At 36.9% G+C, this 17,477-nt stretch overlaps 2 protein-coding genes across 3 annotated transcripts in view; one reads left to right on the forward strand and one right to left on the reverse strand.

Annotated features, from left to right (window-relative positions):
- MAP3K7CL (MAP3K7 C-terminal like) overlaps positions 1-2,193 on the reverse strand; it is a 77,304-nt gene extending 75,111 nt beyond the window's left edge. Inside the window, exon 1 of one of the 2 annotated variants that reach the window (XM_019729894.3) lies at positions 2,069-2,193. The gene's annotated coding sequence lies outside the window, so the exon portion shown is untranslated. The remainder of the gene's footprint in view (positions 1-2,068) is intronic. The other variant, XM_074326327.2, reaches the window with a different exon arrangement.
- Positions 2,194-2,346: 153 nt separating this feature from the next.
- CCT8 (chaperonin containing TCP1 subunit 8) lies at positions 2,347-16,546 on the forward strand. The gene is made up of 15 exons (XM_019729891.3): positions 2,347-2,511; positions 4,984-5,074; positions 5,962-6,041; positions 7,572-7,721; positions 8,165-8,345; positions 8,461-8,522; positions 9,495-9,632; positions 10,922-11,100; positions 11,824-11,890; positions 11,965-12,052; positions 12,139-12,254; positions 12,780-12,851; positions 12,930-13,094; positions 13,407-13,526; positions 16,326-16,546. Exons 1-15 carry the CDS (start codon positions 2,452-2,454, stop codon positions 16,401-16,403), a joined length of 1,647 nt encoding a protein of 548 aa, XP_019585450.1. The 5' UTR covers positions 2,347-2,451; the 3' UTR covers positions 16,404-16,546.
- The last annotated feature ends 931 nt before the right edge of the window (positions 16,547-17,477 follow it).

Here is a 17,477-nt window from a genome sequence, read left to right on the forward strand (position 1 = left end):
GGAGAAGTTATGACAATGACTAACAGGGAATGTCTTAGGAATCATTGAAGGCTTTCTAACAAAAGGGTCTTTTTTACTGAAGTAGAACTAACTCAGCCGAAAGGGAGTGGGAGCGCATTCTAGGTAGAGAGAAAGCAGAGGCAAAGGCCCTGACATGGAAGAGGTGAAACAGACAGGGTGAATATTCAGGCTATTGTGAGCAGAAGACAGATTGGAAAGCCAAGGAGAAGACACTTGGGAGATAAGCAGGGACCAAACCTAGGCCTCGAAGCCACATTAAGGATTTGTGTTTATTTTATTTTCTGGGCAAAGATTATTTGGCCTATTATTTGGATCCAGTGGAAATTTTACCCTCTGATTCTATAACTATGAATACAGCTTAACCTAAGCAATACAAAATTAATGAATTTTCATCTAAAAATCATTCTTCTTGGCAATTAAATCAATTCAATTTCTTGATAAATTACCATACACATTTTAATTGATTTCAATTCTTTCCATTTCCTTTTTAATTTATTAAAATTAATTGTAAGATCAATTTTTCATTATAAATTTTCCATGGAAATTTGGTTCACCAATTGTTTCGTCCTCAAGTTTAAATTTCCATGGTCTTTATCAAAATTTGATTCCTTAGTCAGTTTTAATTAAATTTCATCAGGTGTAATTTTTAACCCTTTTCAGTTTTATTTTGGGTTATAAGTAATACTCCCTTTAAGTGGGTAAATAAGTTTTATTTCTTAGCTAATCATGAGAAAAATCTTCAGTTGTTCTATCATTGTTCAAGATTGACCTGTTGCAGTGGTTCTATCATTTCTCAGTCTTAAGACTCCTTACTCTTCAAAATTACTGATATTCTCAGTAGCTTTTATTAATGAGGGTTATAGTTACCAATATTGTTTTCTAAACTAAAACTGGTATTTTTAATGTTAATTTAAAAAATAACAGTAATAAACTCATCACATGACATATTTTATTAAAAATAACTCTTTCAAAAAAAAAGAAAAGCATGGCATTGTTTTACATTTTTGCAAAACTCTTATCTGGTTTAACAGAAGATAACTGGTTTCTCATGCCTTTTACATTCAAACTGTTTTAGTCACACACATTCTGTAACCTCTGGCAAATTTTCCACTGAAACAATGAGAGAACAAATGTCCCAGCATTATTATGAAAATAGTTTGGTCCTGGAGGACCCTGAGAGGTCTTAGCACACTTCAGAGGTCCCCAAACCACTTTGAGAACCGCTGATTTCTTTGAATGCTTCCCAATAGGTGGTTCACATACCATCTGAGGTGGCAAAAAAGCACTTTTTTAATAATTATGTATTTTTTGAGAAAAAAGTGGGAAAAGTTATAACTGATGATAGCCATGACACGTGATTATTCCCCAAGACACACAAAATCTGTCCCAATTGAAAGAAAATAGCAATTTGTTCTGTTCAAGTCAAAGAACAAAAGCGGAGCCAAAACGTTCTGCTTCATGTTTTCTGTATTTTCAACATGAGGGGATTCCTTTCACATTGTGATATAATTCTTTAAAATGCTCCATTACCATTCAGTCTTTTTGAAATCAGCCATGTGTTGATGTGGGAAGACACACCGATCAAGTTTTACGATTCTGGAAGAGTAAAAGGGATTTGTATTTCAAGGCAAAAGCAGAAGAAAAGGAAGATAGATAGAGGTTAAAAATGTGCATTCTGTAGTCAGTCTGGTGTGGGGAGGCATTCTAGCTTTGACATTACTAACTCTGTGATGTCGGACGAATTATCATTTGTAAACTTGTTTCCGCTTCTACCAAATGGAGAAAATAATAGTTAACTCGTAAGATTGGCCATTAGCTATGATACCGCAGGGAAAAGAAATCACACAGAGCCTGGCACATATGAGCACTCAGTGTGTAGTTATCCTCACAGACTAATCATTACTCTCACCTCCCCAGCACTTCTTACTAGCATGACCAAGACAGAGCAGACGCCCAACGATAGATTTTTGCGGATGAGGGCAGATGCCCTGCTTCGGGATAAAAGGCAATACCTGCCCTGATGTTAGGGGAGGGTCTGGAGGATTACCTGAAAATTAATATTAGGAGGAAGGCGAGGCTTCCAGGTCAGAAATGGCAAAAGTATAACGTCCCAACCCCGGAGTCTCGACAGTGGGCACAGTCGGGAGCGAGCCTCAACAACCTGGGCCGCCTGCGCATGCGTAGACTCGAAGACTGAAAGCGCGCTCTACGATCGGTTCGATCGATCGACCTAATCGAGGATCGTCAATTCAGTTCTGGCTGCGGGAACTGCTGTATCTCGCGAGGAGGCCGGGAAAGGGGCAGGTCTAGCAGGAGAGAAACGAGGAGCGTGAGGTCACGGCACGCTGCGTTCCCAGGAGGCTGTGCGTGCCCCTCGCTGCTTCTGGGATCTGGCGGTCCGGCGTGTGAAGGGCTACCTGCTTGCTAGTCATGGCGCTTCATGTCCCCAAGGCCCCGGGCTTTGCCCAGATGCTCAAGGATGGAGCGAAGGTGAGGAATGGAGGAAGGGAGAGTAAGATGGAAGAGTCAGCGTAGCGCTGCGGCGGCCGCAACGAAGGAAAAAGGCCTCCTAAAGGGCCGGGTGTGCCCCCTGCACCCGGATAGCGGTCTAAGGAAGAGAAGATTCCAGAAAGGGAGGTGTTGTCTGGAGGTCTCGGCCACCGACGCCCGCGGGCATTTCTGCCCTTGCCCGATCCTAGGGAGCGTTGAGAGGTCGGAGGCGGCGGGTTAGGGATGAGGCCGCAGGATTCGCTTCCTCCGTTAACTAGCCTAAAACGTGCGTTTTTCCTCCATCCGTAAGACAGGCGGATTAGATTCTCCATCCTTCTAGAGGAGAGGAGAGGAACAAGGGCCAGTTCTTGGCGGCTTCTTTTCAAGAAGAGCCCTCTGAGAAACCGGGCCCTCATTTACTTCGTGAAAGTAGTGCGTTATGGGAGGACAGATAGACAATCCAAATGGGTTCTGGGCCAGACTTAGGTTGGCCACCCTGATGTAAAACGTAGCCCTGGAGGTCTTGCTTTCCTCACCTTTAAATTGAGGGGATTGGACCAAAAGATGGTACCTTTAAGTTGTAACTAGCAGACTTACCTGTGTAATCCACAGGGTAAGTGACATCCTGGCTTCAATAAAACTGCTTTGTTTTATGGCCAGACCTTGAATGTAATTTAAAGAGCATGATTTTAAAAAAATATTTTAATGCATTGCCGATAAATTTGTCTCTTGGGCTGTTCCAATAGTGGTCTTTTTTTGTCCGTCAAATTTCCTGTGTTTAATTAAGGAAATATAGGTCAGCGTGGTTCAATTTCAGGTAACAGTTTTAGGGAACTAGTTTCTTGTGGGCAGGATGCACTTTGGCGTACCATGAGTATAAATAAATATTAGGGTTTAATGTAAATGTTGATGAAACCGCTTTGCTGCAAACTACATCAGCTACTGCTTTATTAAAAAAGTCAGGCTGAAAATTTCGTAGTCTTTTCTGAGGCAGAAATAATGAATGATCAAGCAAAAAGGATAATTTCAAATAATAATAAAGGATATAAACAGCACTATAGTAGAAAATGACAGGAAGGAGCAAAGTCTGCCGCCAAAACAAGATGAGTCCGGATAGCTGGAGCAATTAAATAAGATGTTCACGAAAGAACTCTTAGGTCAGTGCTGAGTGACAAAAGGAACCTGCCAAGATTAAAAGGGAAAGTGTTCCAGGCTGAGGGACCAGTAAGTACAAATACCTTGAGGATGGAATGAGTTTGAGCTGTTAAAACAGAGAGGTGATGGGGCTGAAGCTTACCAAGGGAAGGTGAGAAAAGTAAGAGATGATTTTAGAGGAGATGTAGCTAAGAGCCAGAACGTGTTGTGTCAGGCAGGCCTTGTAGCCCCGAGGAAGGATTTACGATTTATGCTAAGAGTTAATGGGAAAATCATTGAAGGGTTTGATGGGATCTGATTTCTAATCAGAGATGGTTGTTTCTCGGAGAATGGGGGTGAGGTGGGGAAGAAGCAAGAGTGTAAGGCAGGGGATCAGACTGAATGCTATTCCAAGAGTCCACCCCTTCTAAAGTAGTGATTATTAACCTTGTTTGGATCACAATTAGTTTTGTGAATGTAATAAAAGCCACACCTTATGCTCTAGAACAGTATTGTCTGGCAGAACTTTCTGCGACGATGGAATGTCAGCATTGCCCAGTATGGTGTCCATTGGCCACGTGTAGCCACTGGGCACTTGACTGTAGCTAGTGCAATTGAGAAACTGAATTTTTAATATTAATTACATAAAATTGAAATAACCATGTGGCTAATTCCGCTATGTTAGGCAAAGCAGCTCTAGAAAAAGGGTGCCATGAACAGTAGGCTCATGAAACCTATCTGAGATCACAAGTAAATGACGTCTAAAAGAAGTCCAGTATAAAACTTGAGAATTTTAGTACTGTGAGCGATTCATCAATTTTTTTCAATATATACACATTGGAATTGTGTTGCCATTCAAGTCTGTATACTTTAGTCCCTAAGCATTTGAGGGGCAGGTACGTTAAATGTCAATTCCCTGTGAACATAGAACTGTTAGCTTTATAATACTCAGGCTCTAACACAATTAGAAAAGTATTCATACCACATTGCAACTTTTAGTCAGAAAGTACTGATAAAAGGTATTTTTACCTGAAATAAATCACATGCTTTCTCTGATCAATCTTAGCACTTTTCACTACATAAAAAAAAATTTACAGGCTTTATGTTTGAATGTGTAGGTAGGTACTGGTGGTCCCTAAAAATGTCATGCTTTGTTCATTAAACTAGTGAGCAAATTTATGGATCATTTATGAATACCAAGCACCATGCTTTACATACACAAATCTTACTTGATTATCTCAACAGTCCTGTGAGATAGGTACCATTGTTACCCCCGTTTTACAGATGAAGAAAATTACTGTGTTTCACTGTCCTGTCTAATGAGAAGTTCTTTTACAGCATTTTTCAGGATTAGAAGAGGCTGTGTACAGGAACATACAGGCTTGCAAGGAGCTTGCCCAGACGACTCGTACAGCATATGGACCAAATGGTAATTTCTAAATTAATCTTTTAAAAGTTACAATAGTACAGTTTCATGTACTAGCTCTTTCAAACTTACTGTGAGAGCATTATATATAAATTGAATTTTAGCCATCATATAGTATGGCTTTGAAAGTTACTTCATAATTCAATGACACCAGTACAGTGCTTCCAGTTTTTAATCAGCAATTCAGATATCTTTAGAAAAATAGGAATCCAAATGTTACTTTATGGTTCTTTCACCATTGAGACAGTGCCTAATGTTCAATGCTGAACTGTTCCTTTGTATAAAGTGACATGATTTAAGGGAGAAAATTCTCTCTTGCCTGTTACCATCTACTAAATATAATTGATACAGGTTTATGGAGTAAGCAAAACTATACTTTTAAGTAAATTGTTTTGCTCTTTGTACATGTTAATATAATTTATATTTATTGAACAAAAAAGACAACTTTGACATCCTCCCTAGTACCGTGTTTCCCCGAAAGTAAGACCTAGCCAGACAATCAGCTCTAATGCATCTTTTGGAACAAAAATTAAAATGAGACCTGGTCTTATTTTACAATAATGTAAAACCAAGTCTTAAATAATATAATGTAAAACCGGGTCTTGTATTTTTGCTCCAAAAGATGCATTAGAGCTGATTGTCTGGCTCTGTCTTATTTGCGGGGCAACAGGGTAAACATAGGAGATTAGAAAGGAAAGAAATAACAGGGACATGCAATCAGGGAGAGCCATGGGTTAGTGAGATAATCTTAATAGATAATGTGTGTTGAGTTCTGCCAGCGTTATTTTACGAAGTGCATACAAATTTGTATTTCTTGACTAGATTTTCCTGGGTATTTGGAGAAGGATTTGAGTAGTAATGGATTTGTTTTTCTAACTATTATTTTTGAGGAATGAACAAGATGGTTATCAACCACCTGGAGAAGTTGTTTGTGACAAATGATGCAGCAACTATTTTAAGAGAGCTAGAAGTAAGTTATTTCTTTTAAAAAGCCAAGAAATGTTTTGATGACCTCAAAAATTAAGTATATTTTATCATAGAAGAAACCTCATTTCAGATTGGATAATAAGGGACTTTCTTTTTCCAACTTGAAAATTTATTATACATATTTTTCTAATTGTAGAGTTCTCTTTAGGTTTAACATTTTAGCCACTCAAGAAAGTCTACAGTAAGTTATTTATGGAGGGATTTAGTGTGATAAAAGTATATTTGCTAATTAAAAATCATACCCAACTGAATGTGTTGTCTCATTCTATAGTGTGTGACACTGAGGTATGTTGTTCCATAGTACAGAAATAGCAGGTACTTAAAACAGTGGTTTAAAAAAAAAAATCAAAACATTTGTTTGGTTTTGTGAAAATAGAACAGTTATGATGTTTAAATAGAGTCTATAAAATAGATACTGCTAGCCTAGTTATGAGGAAGATCTCGCACCTGAACACATAGACAGTCATTCCTCATTTGCTGCTTTGCAGTTGATGGATGTGTTCAACCTCAGGGAATTTTCCTGAATTTCACTCTTAAAGCACCAGAACTTAATCCATTTAAACTGTAGATATGTTAACATTTCTCTACTTGGATAACAGTATAGTCTTAAAATAATATATTGAACAAAACAAATTAAATTCCACAAGATATTTGTGGTGGGACATGTCATTGTGAATGTCATGTTGTACACTGATGTTCTGAGGAGTTTTTTCCAAGTTTTATGGGAAAACTGTCTTCATAATAAAACTATAGTACTGACATTTTAGTTTTCTCACTGATACCAGTTGTTACTCCTTGCTTGTTTCTAAAAAAGAGGTATCTAAATCCTAAGGAAAAACCACTTAAAATTTTGATACACTTTTAGTAAGAAACATTTTATTTCTCTTTTTTTAAACCACAATTGATACCCCTAAAAATAAGAATATACAGAGGTTGCCAAAAAAATGTATACACATTTTAAGGAAGAAAAAAACTTAAAATTATGCTGACGGTAACCTCTTTGAGCACCTCTTGTAACTGCATAAGTCAAATGTGACTTGTATTCATCTTTAGTTATTGGTATATATTATTACAATTAATACAGTTGTTTCTTAAAATGTGTATACATTTTTGTGGCATGAGATTCATGACCAAGTTAAATTGACTATTTTGGCTCTCCTGGAGCCTTTTTTTAAAAATGCCTAGTAGGTTTTAGTGCTTGGAATCATTTAGTTGTTTTTTGTTTGTTTGTTTGTTTGTTTGATTTAGTAAATAATGTTCTGAACCTATGTGTGGCGATGAACAAAAGAAGGTGCACTTTGAAGTGTTTTCATTTACAGTGATGCATTTGTGCCGATGAGCCTACAGGGACTTGGATTGTCTTCTTAGGACCACACTAAGTAGCACAGAGCAGTGTGATTGAGGGGGGTTACCTGGCCCACAGGGAGATTGGAGTTTGTTAATATAAGAAGAAATGGAAATGAATTGTATAGTTTGCTTTCATTTGCTATTTAAATTCAAACCCTTCTACCAGGTGCAGCATCCTGCTGCGAAAATGATTGTGATGGCATCTCATATGCAAGAGCAAGAAGTTGGAGATGGCACAAACTTTGTTCTGGTGTTTGCTGGAGCTCTTCTGGAATTAGCTGAAGAGCTTCTGAGAATTGGCCTGTCCGTTTCAGAGGCAAGTGTTCATATGCACACAATCCCCCACTGCTTCAAACTGAAATAACAATCATTTATCATAGTAGCTAACATTGAGCAGTTTACTCTCTGCTGGCATTGTGGCACATAACTTTACATGCGGTATTTCATTCTGTCCTTATAAGAACCTTTCGAGTGAGGCCTATTAAAATTAATCCCGTTTTATTTTAGATGAGGAAAGTGAGGCTTAAGTTAGAAATCTCTTGCTCAGGATCTTACAGCTAGTTAGTGGCAGGAAAGATTCAAAGTCGGCTGGTCACCAGAGCCTACACTCTTAATTAGTAGGCTCTGCTGTGACTGTTATTCTGGAAGTAGGCTTTGTTGTTTTATGTTGAAAATAAATATTCATATTCATTGGGTTACCAAAGTAATCGTGTCAGAATTATGTCTTTTTAAGAAATGTTTTTGCTCTTCACATGTAAGGTCATAGAAGGTTATGAAATAGCCTGCAGAAAAGCCCTTGAGATTCTCCCTGGTTTGGTGTGTTGTTCTGCAAAAAATCTTCGCGATGTTGATGAAGTGTCATCTCTACTTCTTACCTCCGTAATGAGTAAACAATATGGTAATGAAGTCTTTCTGGCCAAGCTTATTGCTCAAGCATGTGGTGAGTAAATATTAGTAAATGTAAAGATCAAACGAAAAAAAACTGGCTTAGTGTGATTAAGATATTTTCTCTGTTGTCCCATTATATCTTTTGATATGTCTTGTTTTCTTAACAGTATCTATTTTTCCTGATTCCGGCCATTTCAATGTTGATAACATCAGAGTTTGTAAGATTCTGGTAAGTGTAGAAGATACATTAGTGTTATCTAGATAACACTAATGGTCAGTTGTTGTGGGAAAAAAATTGTGTTAATGTAAACCCAAATTTTATGCCAGGTTGTAGACACTTAGGATTTCCTACCTCTTGAAGCATCATTTATATAACCTTTTGATTTTGCTAGGTTGTAATACTACTGTCTCTTAAATTTAAAAGGGTATTGACATTATCTGCTTGTAGTTACCATTTTTCCATGACAGCTTGAAGGTTGGGAATAATGAATAAACTATTAATTTTTTGCATTTTTCAAATATGCTGAATTACAGTAATAATAAGCTTAGAAGGCAGTTTTGAATGGGATGCAAGTTGTTTTGCTCTACTGTAAAATTTGCTTTAATGTTAATATTGAAGTATATTTTTGACAAAAATTTACATGCTTGATACAGTAAAACCTGTATTTATAGTGGTTTTGTTTTGCACATTGGCATATGATTGTTAATGTGGTTTAGTTTAGCTTGCATAAGTACATTTGCTGTGTGTGTGTGTGTGTGTGTGTATAGATATAAATATATATATATGCTGTTTTTTTCTGACCCTTTCCTATAAAATTGTAAACTTAAGACATGAGAAATTCACTTTTGTTCCCTATTCTGTCCCCCATACTGACAGCTGTTCTGGTACATCAGCAGCAAGTACTTGGTGAATGAGTGGCTTAGAGCAATTATTCTCTGTCTAGTTCTTCCCAGTATACTGAAGGGCCTCTCCTCTCCCCTGCCTCGCAACAGTACCTCATTCCCACAGTAATTCCTGCCCTGAGCTGACTGGTGTGCTTTTACGTCCACCAAGCCACTCATGCGCAGGAGTCACTCACTGCTTTGGTGTATGTATTACTTAATTTAGAAAAGGATATTTTTAGTACATTGCAGAATCAACAACTTAGCCCTAATGTTGTTTTCATGAGCTCACTGATGGTTTTGGCATTCAACTCTTTAGGGCTCTGGTATCCATTCCTCTTCAGTATTGCATGGCATGGTTTTTAAGAAGGAAACTGAAGGTGATGTAACATCTGTCAAAGATGCAAAAATAGCAGTGTACTCTTGTCCTTTTGATGGCATGATAACAGAAACTAAGGTATGTAGACTTCAAAACTTTAAAATTAAAGGTAAAATATGAGGTTGCCCTTTCAGATTTTTTTTTTTTTTTTTTTTTTAAACTTCACCTTGTTTATTTATCCCTCTACAAAATGTAAAACAATTGTCTTTTCTTGTACTCTATTTTAAAGTCAAATAAAAATCTATAAAGCATTTGGTTTTATCAGCACTTCTGCTAATATCGCAACCCGCAGGGGTTCTTAGTTTTGTGGTTGTTTCCCTTTTTTTTAATTTTTATTTATTTATTTATTTTTTTAATTAGTTTCAGGTGCACAAGACAAAGCAAAACTTAGACGTTTATCATTTATATCCCTCACACTGTGTGAACCCCCCTCCCCCATCCACTATCCCTCTGTACGTTCCCAAAACCTCTCACCTTCCCCTTATCCCCACCCCCCCGCCCCTCTAGCAACCCTCTCAGATTGTTTTATGATTCTAAAGTTTTAAGGCGGAGTTTGCTCTCAGTCCAGTGAATAGTACATAATTATTGAAAACTACAGGATCATATCTGTTATTTAAAATCGGGTTTATATTCTTTGTATATCTAATTCAAATACTAAATACTAGAATCTACATGGTGGCAGTATTATTTATATTGTAATATACAGCTCTTGACTTCTAATAGAATTTACACATTCACCAAGTATAATCTCACTGAAGAGAACACAAGTACTTTAGTGCAGTTCATGAAAATTTTTTTTTAAATAATGTTGAGATTCTGTAGCATCCTGTAGGAAAAATATACTAACACAATTTGTAATTGATAAGTTTGTTTCTAAAAATGCATGTTATGAAGTTTGAAGTTTATGTTTATAGGTCATTTTTGATATCAACCTTGGGATTCTTAAATCTGAGTTGTTGGTGGTTTTAAACATTTGACAGATGTGGGTGTAGGGGCTTGGTCCTTTAGTCCACATTTTAGAAAAAGTTGAGAACCACAACATTGTTGTTTTGGTACACTAGTTGACATTGTCAAAAGACATGCCAGGACGCCTGCCCGACATACCTAAAATTAAGGTATTTATCCATCTCTCCCATCAAAGTGCTCATCAGAGAGAAAATGCATCAGTTTGGGGAGTGGGGGGCGTCTAGGAGCAAGCTGAGTTTATTTTCATACAGATTTTGTATTCTGCTTCATAGTACAGGTATATTTATCTTTATATTTTCTCCCAAATCTTTTTAAGTTATTTTTTCAGTAAGGTGCTGTCCTGTGACTTTGAACTTCTAAGTAGTTATAGTTTTAAAGAGCGTGCTTTCTTGTTTCGCTAGGGAACAGTACTGATAAAGACTGCTGAAGAACTGATGAACTTTAGTAAGGGAGAAGAAAATCTTATGGATGCACAAGTTAAAGCCATTGCTGACAGCGGTGCAAATGTCATCGTCACAGGTGGCAAAGTGGCAGACATGGCTCTTCATTATGCAAACAAATACAGCATCATGTTGGTGAGGTAAGAGAGAGCTGCATCATTCTATTAACCTGTATTGTAAATGGCTTCTTGGTAGTGAAACAAATTCTACACACCATGAAGACTGTTATAACACAGATATAGCAAAAGGACCGAACTTAATCGATAGAGGCAGAAAACGCCTCTAATAAACTATTTGAGCTGTGAGCTGAACGGTCAATCAACAGATGTTATTTGAAGAGGGAGAGGGGAAAGCATTCTGGGTAAAAGGAACAGTTTCAGAAACCAAGCACAAGCCTGGTGCACACTGTCAGTGCCAGTGTGGGGTCGGGAGCATTACTTCATGACCACATTTATGAGGCACATTAGACATCCACCCATTGCCACCTCTCCTAGCACCGGATCTAATGTGCAGAATAAATCTGTTCTCTTCCTTGCATAACATGATGATTACCCAAAGCAAAAGTTTTCTACATATTGGAGCTTCCCTGGTGTTTTAGAACTTATAAACACTTGACATCTTAAAGACACTTGAAGTCTCACAATTCTAGAATATCACGAATGCCTGTGTCTGGACTGCACAGTACAATCCAGACCTAATCCGAGCTTAAACCTCTAGGGTTCAAAAAATGTGACTTCAGGATCAGTATAGCGTTTCCTATTTAGTTTTGCATTTTATTCTATCTGATGGAACTAAAGCTTCTATTTAAGGTCTGTTTTTTAATGTTTTGTTGTTGGGTTTTTTTTTGTGTGTTTTTTTTTAAGGCTGAACTCAAAATGGGATCTCAGAAGACTATGTAAAACAGTTGGTGCTACAGCTCTTCCTAGATTGGTATGCATTTTGGACAACATTAGAAGATAATTGAACCTATTTGAATTATTATTACAACAGTCACTTTCTTACAGACTCCTCCTGTTCTGGAAGAAATGGGACATTGTGATAATGTTTACCTTTCAGAAGTTGGAGACACGCAGGTGGTTGTTTTCAAGCATGGTATGTAGTAACTGTACAATATATTTATATAGAAGCGTGGGTATTCATTTTCTTTTACTAATCCCCAGGTATATTTAATTTGACAGAAAAGGAAGATGGTGCCATTTCTACCATAGTGCTTCGAGGCTCTACAGACAATCTGATGGATGATATAGAAAGGGCAGTTGATGATGGTGTTAATACTTTCAAAGTTCTCACAAGGGTCAGTATTAGCAGTAATCTTAATTGAGGAATTGGCAAGGCCTCAAAATCACAGTTGGCAGACTCCTGAACATTGAGAGCTTCAAAATGAATGGCAAAGCATGTTTTTTACTTAAGACTAGATTTATGTATCCATTGCTGATGAATAGTTTTCTAGAATGATCATGCAAAGGAATAAACAGCAAGAGTATTTTTAACATACTGTTTTAAAGGGATAGTTTATGGTTGTTTTTAATTATAATGTACCTTCAGTTGCTTAAGCACTATTTTTAGTGCTACATAGAAATGCAGATAAGGTAACATGCTGTCCCCATTCTTCACTTTGGTCCTCCCTTTTCATATACCAGACACAATGTATAAGATAATTTGCCCAAATCACTCACTACACTTGTGTAAAATTTGTAATTAGAATTTCAGTAACAGGGCCTGACCAGAAACTGGAGGTGGTGAACTGGCATCTGAGAAGATTAGAAAACTGCAAATGGCTTCTTAGTGACTTTTTTTGTTTTTGAACTACATATTGTAGGATAAACGTCTTGTGCCTGGCGGTGGAGCAACAGAAATTGAGTTAGCCAAACAGATCACATCCTACGGAGAGGTATAGCTTTCTTAGTATAAATTGACTTTCTTCGTGTTGCTTGAACAAAATGTAATACTAAACTCATTTTTGTCTTAGACATGTCCTGGACTTGAACAGTATGCCATTAAGAAGTTTGCTGAGGCATTTGAAGCTATTCCCCGGGCACTGTCAGAAAATTCGGGGGTTAAGGCCAATGAAGTAATCTCTAAACTTTATGCAGTACATCAAGAAGGAAATAAAAATGTTGGATTAGATATTGAGGTATTTGAAAAAAACACTACGAACATAAATTGCTTTATTTTGTGAATGTACAACCAAAAAATAGAAGTAGTGAGCATCAGTGAGAAAATGTTTTGAATTGTAAGCACGATTTTTGTAAGTTAGCTGTTAATACATAGTTTGATAGAGATTTTAGTTTTCCTTCTGTTTTAATAACATTTTATAGGGTGTGTAGGGTAGTACTTTTGCCTAGTTATTTTTCTAGCATTAAGGAGCCGTGCATTTTTATATTTGAATATAAACATTTTCCCATAAAACAACGTAAACTGAAAGAATGACAATTGGTGTTGACAGGCTGAAGTTCCTGCTGTAAAGGACATGTTGGAGGCTGGTATTCTAGATACTTACCTGGGGAAATCCTGGGCCATCAAACTGGCCACTAACGCCGCCGTCACTGTCCTTAGGGTGGACCAGGTGAGTGAAAGTGAAACTTTGGGTTTTAAAAATAATTTTCTTATGGTTCAGTAGTACAGTTTCATGGAACTAGAACATAGCACAGTTGTCATTCTACTCAAAGGAGTATTCCTTTACCTTCATCTGAAAGATGCCCAAGTGCCCCTAAAAAACATTTTTATTATTTCCCTGCCTATTGTAGTTTTAAATTGTATTGAATATATTTCAACTCATTTAAAAATGAAGACCTTTCCTGTGAAAGAAACCTTTGCCACTTTTAAACTGGAATAGGTAAAACAAATCTGATTTAGAGTCATAGTTTTCAGACCTTGTTTTAGCCTAAGAACCCCTTATAATCTGGAGAGGAAGTCTAATGTGTAGTATTGCTATGGAAGGACCATAAAGGCCTGAAGCAGGAACTGCACACTGTCAGCTTTAAGGAAAGTGACGCCTTTAGTTGTCTGTGGAGGTGATAGGACCTGGGTATTTAAAATTTTTTTCTGCTATGACAAATTATGCCTTGAGGTACTACTATTAGGTTGGTGCAAAAGTAATTGCGGTTTAAAAGGTTAATAATTGCAAAAACCACAATTACTTTTGCACCAACCTAATAAAAGATCTTAAAGGTATTAAAAATCATAGTATTTCTGCCCCTCCCTTGAGGCAAAGAGGAAAAGTGGTAAAGACTATTCTGGGTTCAGAGGTAAAACAAAATTATAATTTCTCAAGGTGTTTTCTAGTAAACACCTTGGAAAAATGAAACTGATTTTCCTACAAAATTTTATAAGTAACTGTTAAGCAATGAAGTATTTGTAAGTACTTAATAGAAAATTGTAATTGCTAGAGACACAGTTTAAATCCATTAATGCCAAATTAATCTTGGGAGAAGCACTTCATAGGTGGAAACTGGACTTACTCTAAGCACGATAAGGACCTGTTGATGGTAGTTATAGCAACAGATTTCATCTCAGTAAAAGGAACTTTTTTCCTACCTGAAGATGACCAAAAATGGAACTGGATGTTTGTGTACTGGATTTATTAATAGGCTATTTTTATATCAATGTATTAGGTAGTTTTCAGTGGCAGAATATATATATGTATGTATGTGTGTGTGTGTATGTATATATATATATATATGTATTTGAGTTTTTAAATAAAGATAATAGAAACCTAAGGAAATGTTTATTCTAAAAGTTAGTATGTGGCTAAGAATAAAAACGGAAACCAAAAATAGAAAGGGACAGGAGATGCTAAGTAGATTGAAGCATGAGGTAAGCAGAAATTCTGATAGTCGAAGTTCCTTAGAAGGAACTTTTTGAATGTCAATTATCCAAGCAAGACAGTAATTGTCATAAGTGCCTCAGTAACAAAGGTACTTCTGTATTTTGGTTTTAAGCTGGAAGCCTATTTTATCATAGAGGAAGGTATTCATTGTTATGTACTCTGTATGTAAAATAGGTATCCGAAGAGCCCATTTGACTGTATTAACCAATTTTTGTTACAATTAACTTGTTTTTTAAGAAGACAGTTGTACCTAATTTTGTGTAGTATATATTCTGGGAAGGAACTTGCAAATCAAGTTTTGAGCATTGAATAATGTAGGAGGGCTAGGTTAATCTTCGTTCAAATGTTTATTTCACTATAGTTCTCAAATAACTGTCCCAAAATCAACAGCGTCAACATCACCTAAGAACTTGTTAAACATACAAATTCTTGGGCACACCTCAGACTCACTGAATCAGAAACCCTGGGAGGAGGTACAGCAATGTTTTCAATAAGCCCATGGTTATATGATAACCAGCAAAGTTTGAGAACTATTCTAGGTATAAAAATCAAGCTACACTCAGGTTCTAAAATTATACTTAACGCCTTTAATTTGATCTGAACTTAACCCTCAGTTAGTAAAATGGTATTCCAAGAACTTTAGGTTTAGATTTCTTATAGAAGTTTCTGAAAAGGGGTGTGGAATCTTTTGGTGGTGGTAGTAAAGACATCTTACAGCTTGTGTTGCTTTAGACACAAGCCAAAATACAGAAAGATCTTTTAATCATATATTTGGGAAGCATGGAATACTGTTTCCAGTGTTGAGATTCAGAATATATATTAAAGTTTGAGAGTTCTACTTTGAGGAAAGCCAACTAATTTAATTTAGCTTCTCCCGAATTAATTTCAGCCCAAAGCTGCTACCTTCCCCTTTTTCTCCCAAACATAAATCCTTTAAAAATGCTAGTTATACTTAGAAAATGCTGGGTGAGTGCACTGTAGATAAATTAGAGGCTCTGGTGTGTTTGTTACCAGAGACTAGGTACTTGGCGTTTTTGGTTATGAACACACATTTACTGCCACTTGAGTGGTTCTCATGTACAAGTACTAGAAGTTTTCAGTGTTGAATTTAATATATATGTTTATGTATCAACCACTTTAGATTATAATGGCAAAACTGGCAGGTGGACCTAAAGTTCCTAAACCTCAAGGAAATTGGGATAAAGATGATTGGCAAGACGAACCTCATATATAAAATAGCAAATCAGGTGCCAAACTGATCTATGCCAGCGATGCACGCAAATTCAGCTCATTGGTTATGGAAGTGCATGTCTTAGAATGAAGAAAAGCCCTTCACTAATGTGTGTGGATTTTGTTGCCTTAATGTCCGCAAAAGCAGGAAACTCACTGCTGGAAGCTAACTGTATGCTAGTGTCTTACATGCACTCTAAAATAGGTTGCTTCTGTCGAGGTGATGGCTTAATCTTGAATCAGGCTAATAGAAAAATGTTCTTTTTCCTCATTCTGAAGTATGAGTTTGTGGTTTTTGTTTTGCAGATCATCATGGCAAAACCAGCTGGTGGGCCCAAGCCTCCAAGTGGGAAGAAAGACTGGGATGATGACCAAAATGATTGAATGGTTTAGTTTTTACCATAGGTGAAAGCTATAGTTGTAGTAGTACTGTAGGAATTGCCTAGTGTTTTCCAGTTCTTAAATTAAGAAGTGTTTTGTTTGTATCCTCAGCTAGATGGTATAATAAACATGTTGTTACTATCAAAGCCTCCTTGTCTGATGACCACTGTTCCTGGCTTTAAATGACCTGTCTTAATGAAACTAGCTGTGAGACTCGAGGCAAGTCACCCAAGTAATGGGGCCTATTTTCAATGTATCAGGTGGCCAGCTGCCTGCTTTCCTATCTAAGTTTTATGGGAACACAGCCATGCTCATATATTTGCGTATTGTCTACGGCTGCCTTCTATAAGGGAATGGCAAAGTTGAGTAGCCGTGACAGACCAAGTGGCCCACAAAGCCTAAAATACTTACTACCTAGCCCTTTACAGGTAGTCTGTTGACCCTTGGACTAGATTTTGCAGTGTTTTTTCCACAATTCTGGAAATCCTAAGACTATTCAAAGTAACTTGTTTCATTAGCAATGAATGACTTGTTGAATGGCTCATTTGAAATGTAGCAAAGTACAAAGATGCTTGTGATATAACTGAAAAATACACCTCTTGACATATAGAAATTAAGCAAGTCAGTTTTCATAAAGCAGATCTTATTTTTCATTAAGATCATCAGTAAGGAGTTTTGAAAAAGCAAAGAACATTGTAAAAAGTTAAATTACCTGATTTTATGGGACGTGTTGGTTATATAAGGTCCTTGGATAACACTGAAATTTTATAGTTTTAAGTATTTCAAAGGAATTTTGGAAGTGGTATGGCTGACTAGGTCTTAGATAAACTCAACAAGTGTTAACAATACCTCCCCTCTGACTATTAACAAAAAAGAGTCAATGTACATCAAAGAAATTCTAATAGAACCTTAAGGAAGTTTAGATAGGCTTGGTATCCTTATGGCTCTTAGGGTTGCATTCAACTCAAATTGGCTGACTAGGTGAAAAGGAATTTATTAGGTGGACGTTCACAGGCTTTCTCTGGCATGCTGGCATTAGGGGGACCTGGTACCCAGTTACTGAGTCCCACAGGTTTC

Source organism: Rhinolophus sinicus, chromosome 17 (genome assembly GCF_057876585.1).
Source record: "Rhinolophus sinicus isolate RSI-liver-muscle chromosome 17, RSI-T2T, whole genome shotgun sequence".
In the NCBI taxonomy this organism is placed as follows: Eukaryota; Metazoa; Chordata; class Mammalia; order Chiroptera; family Rhinolophidae; genus Rhinolophus; species Rhinolophus sinicus.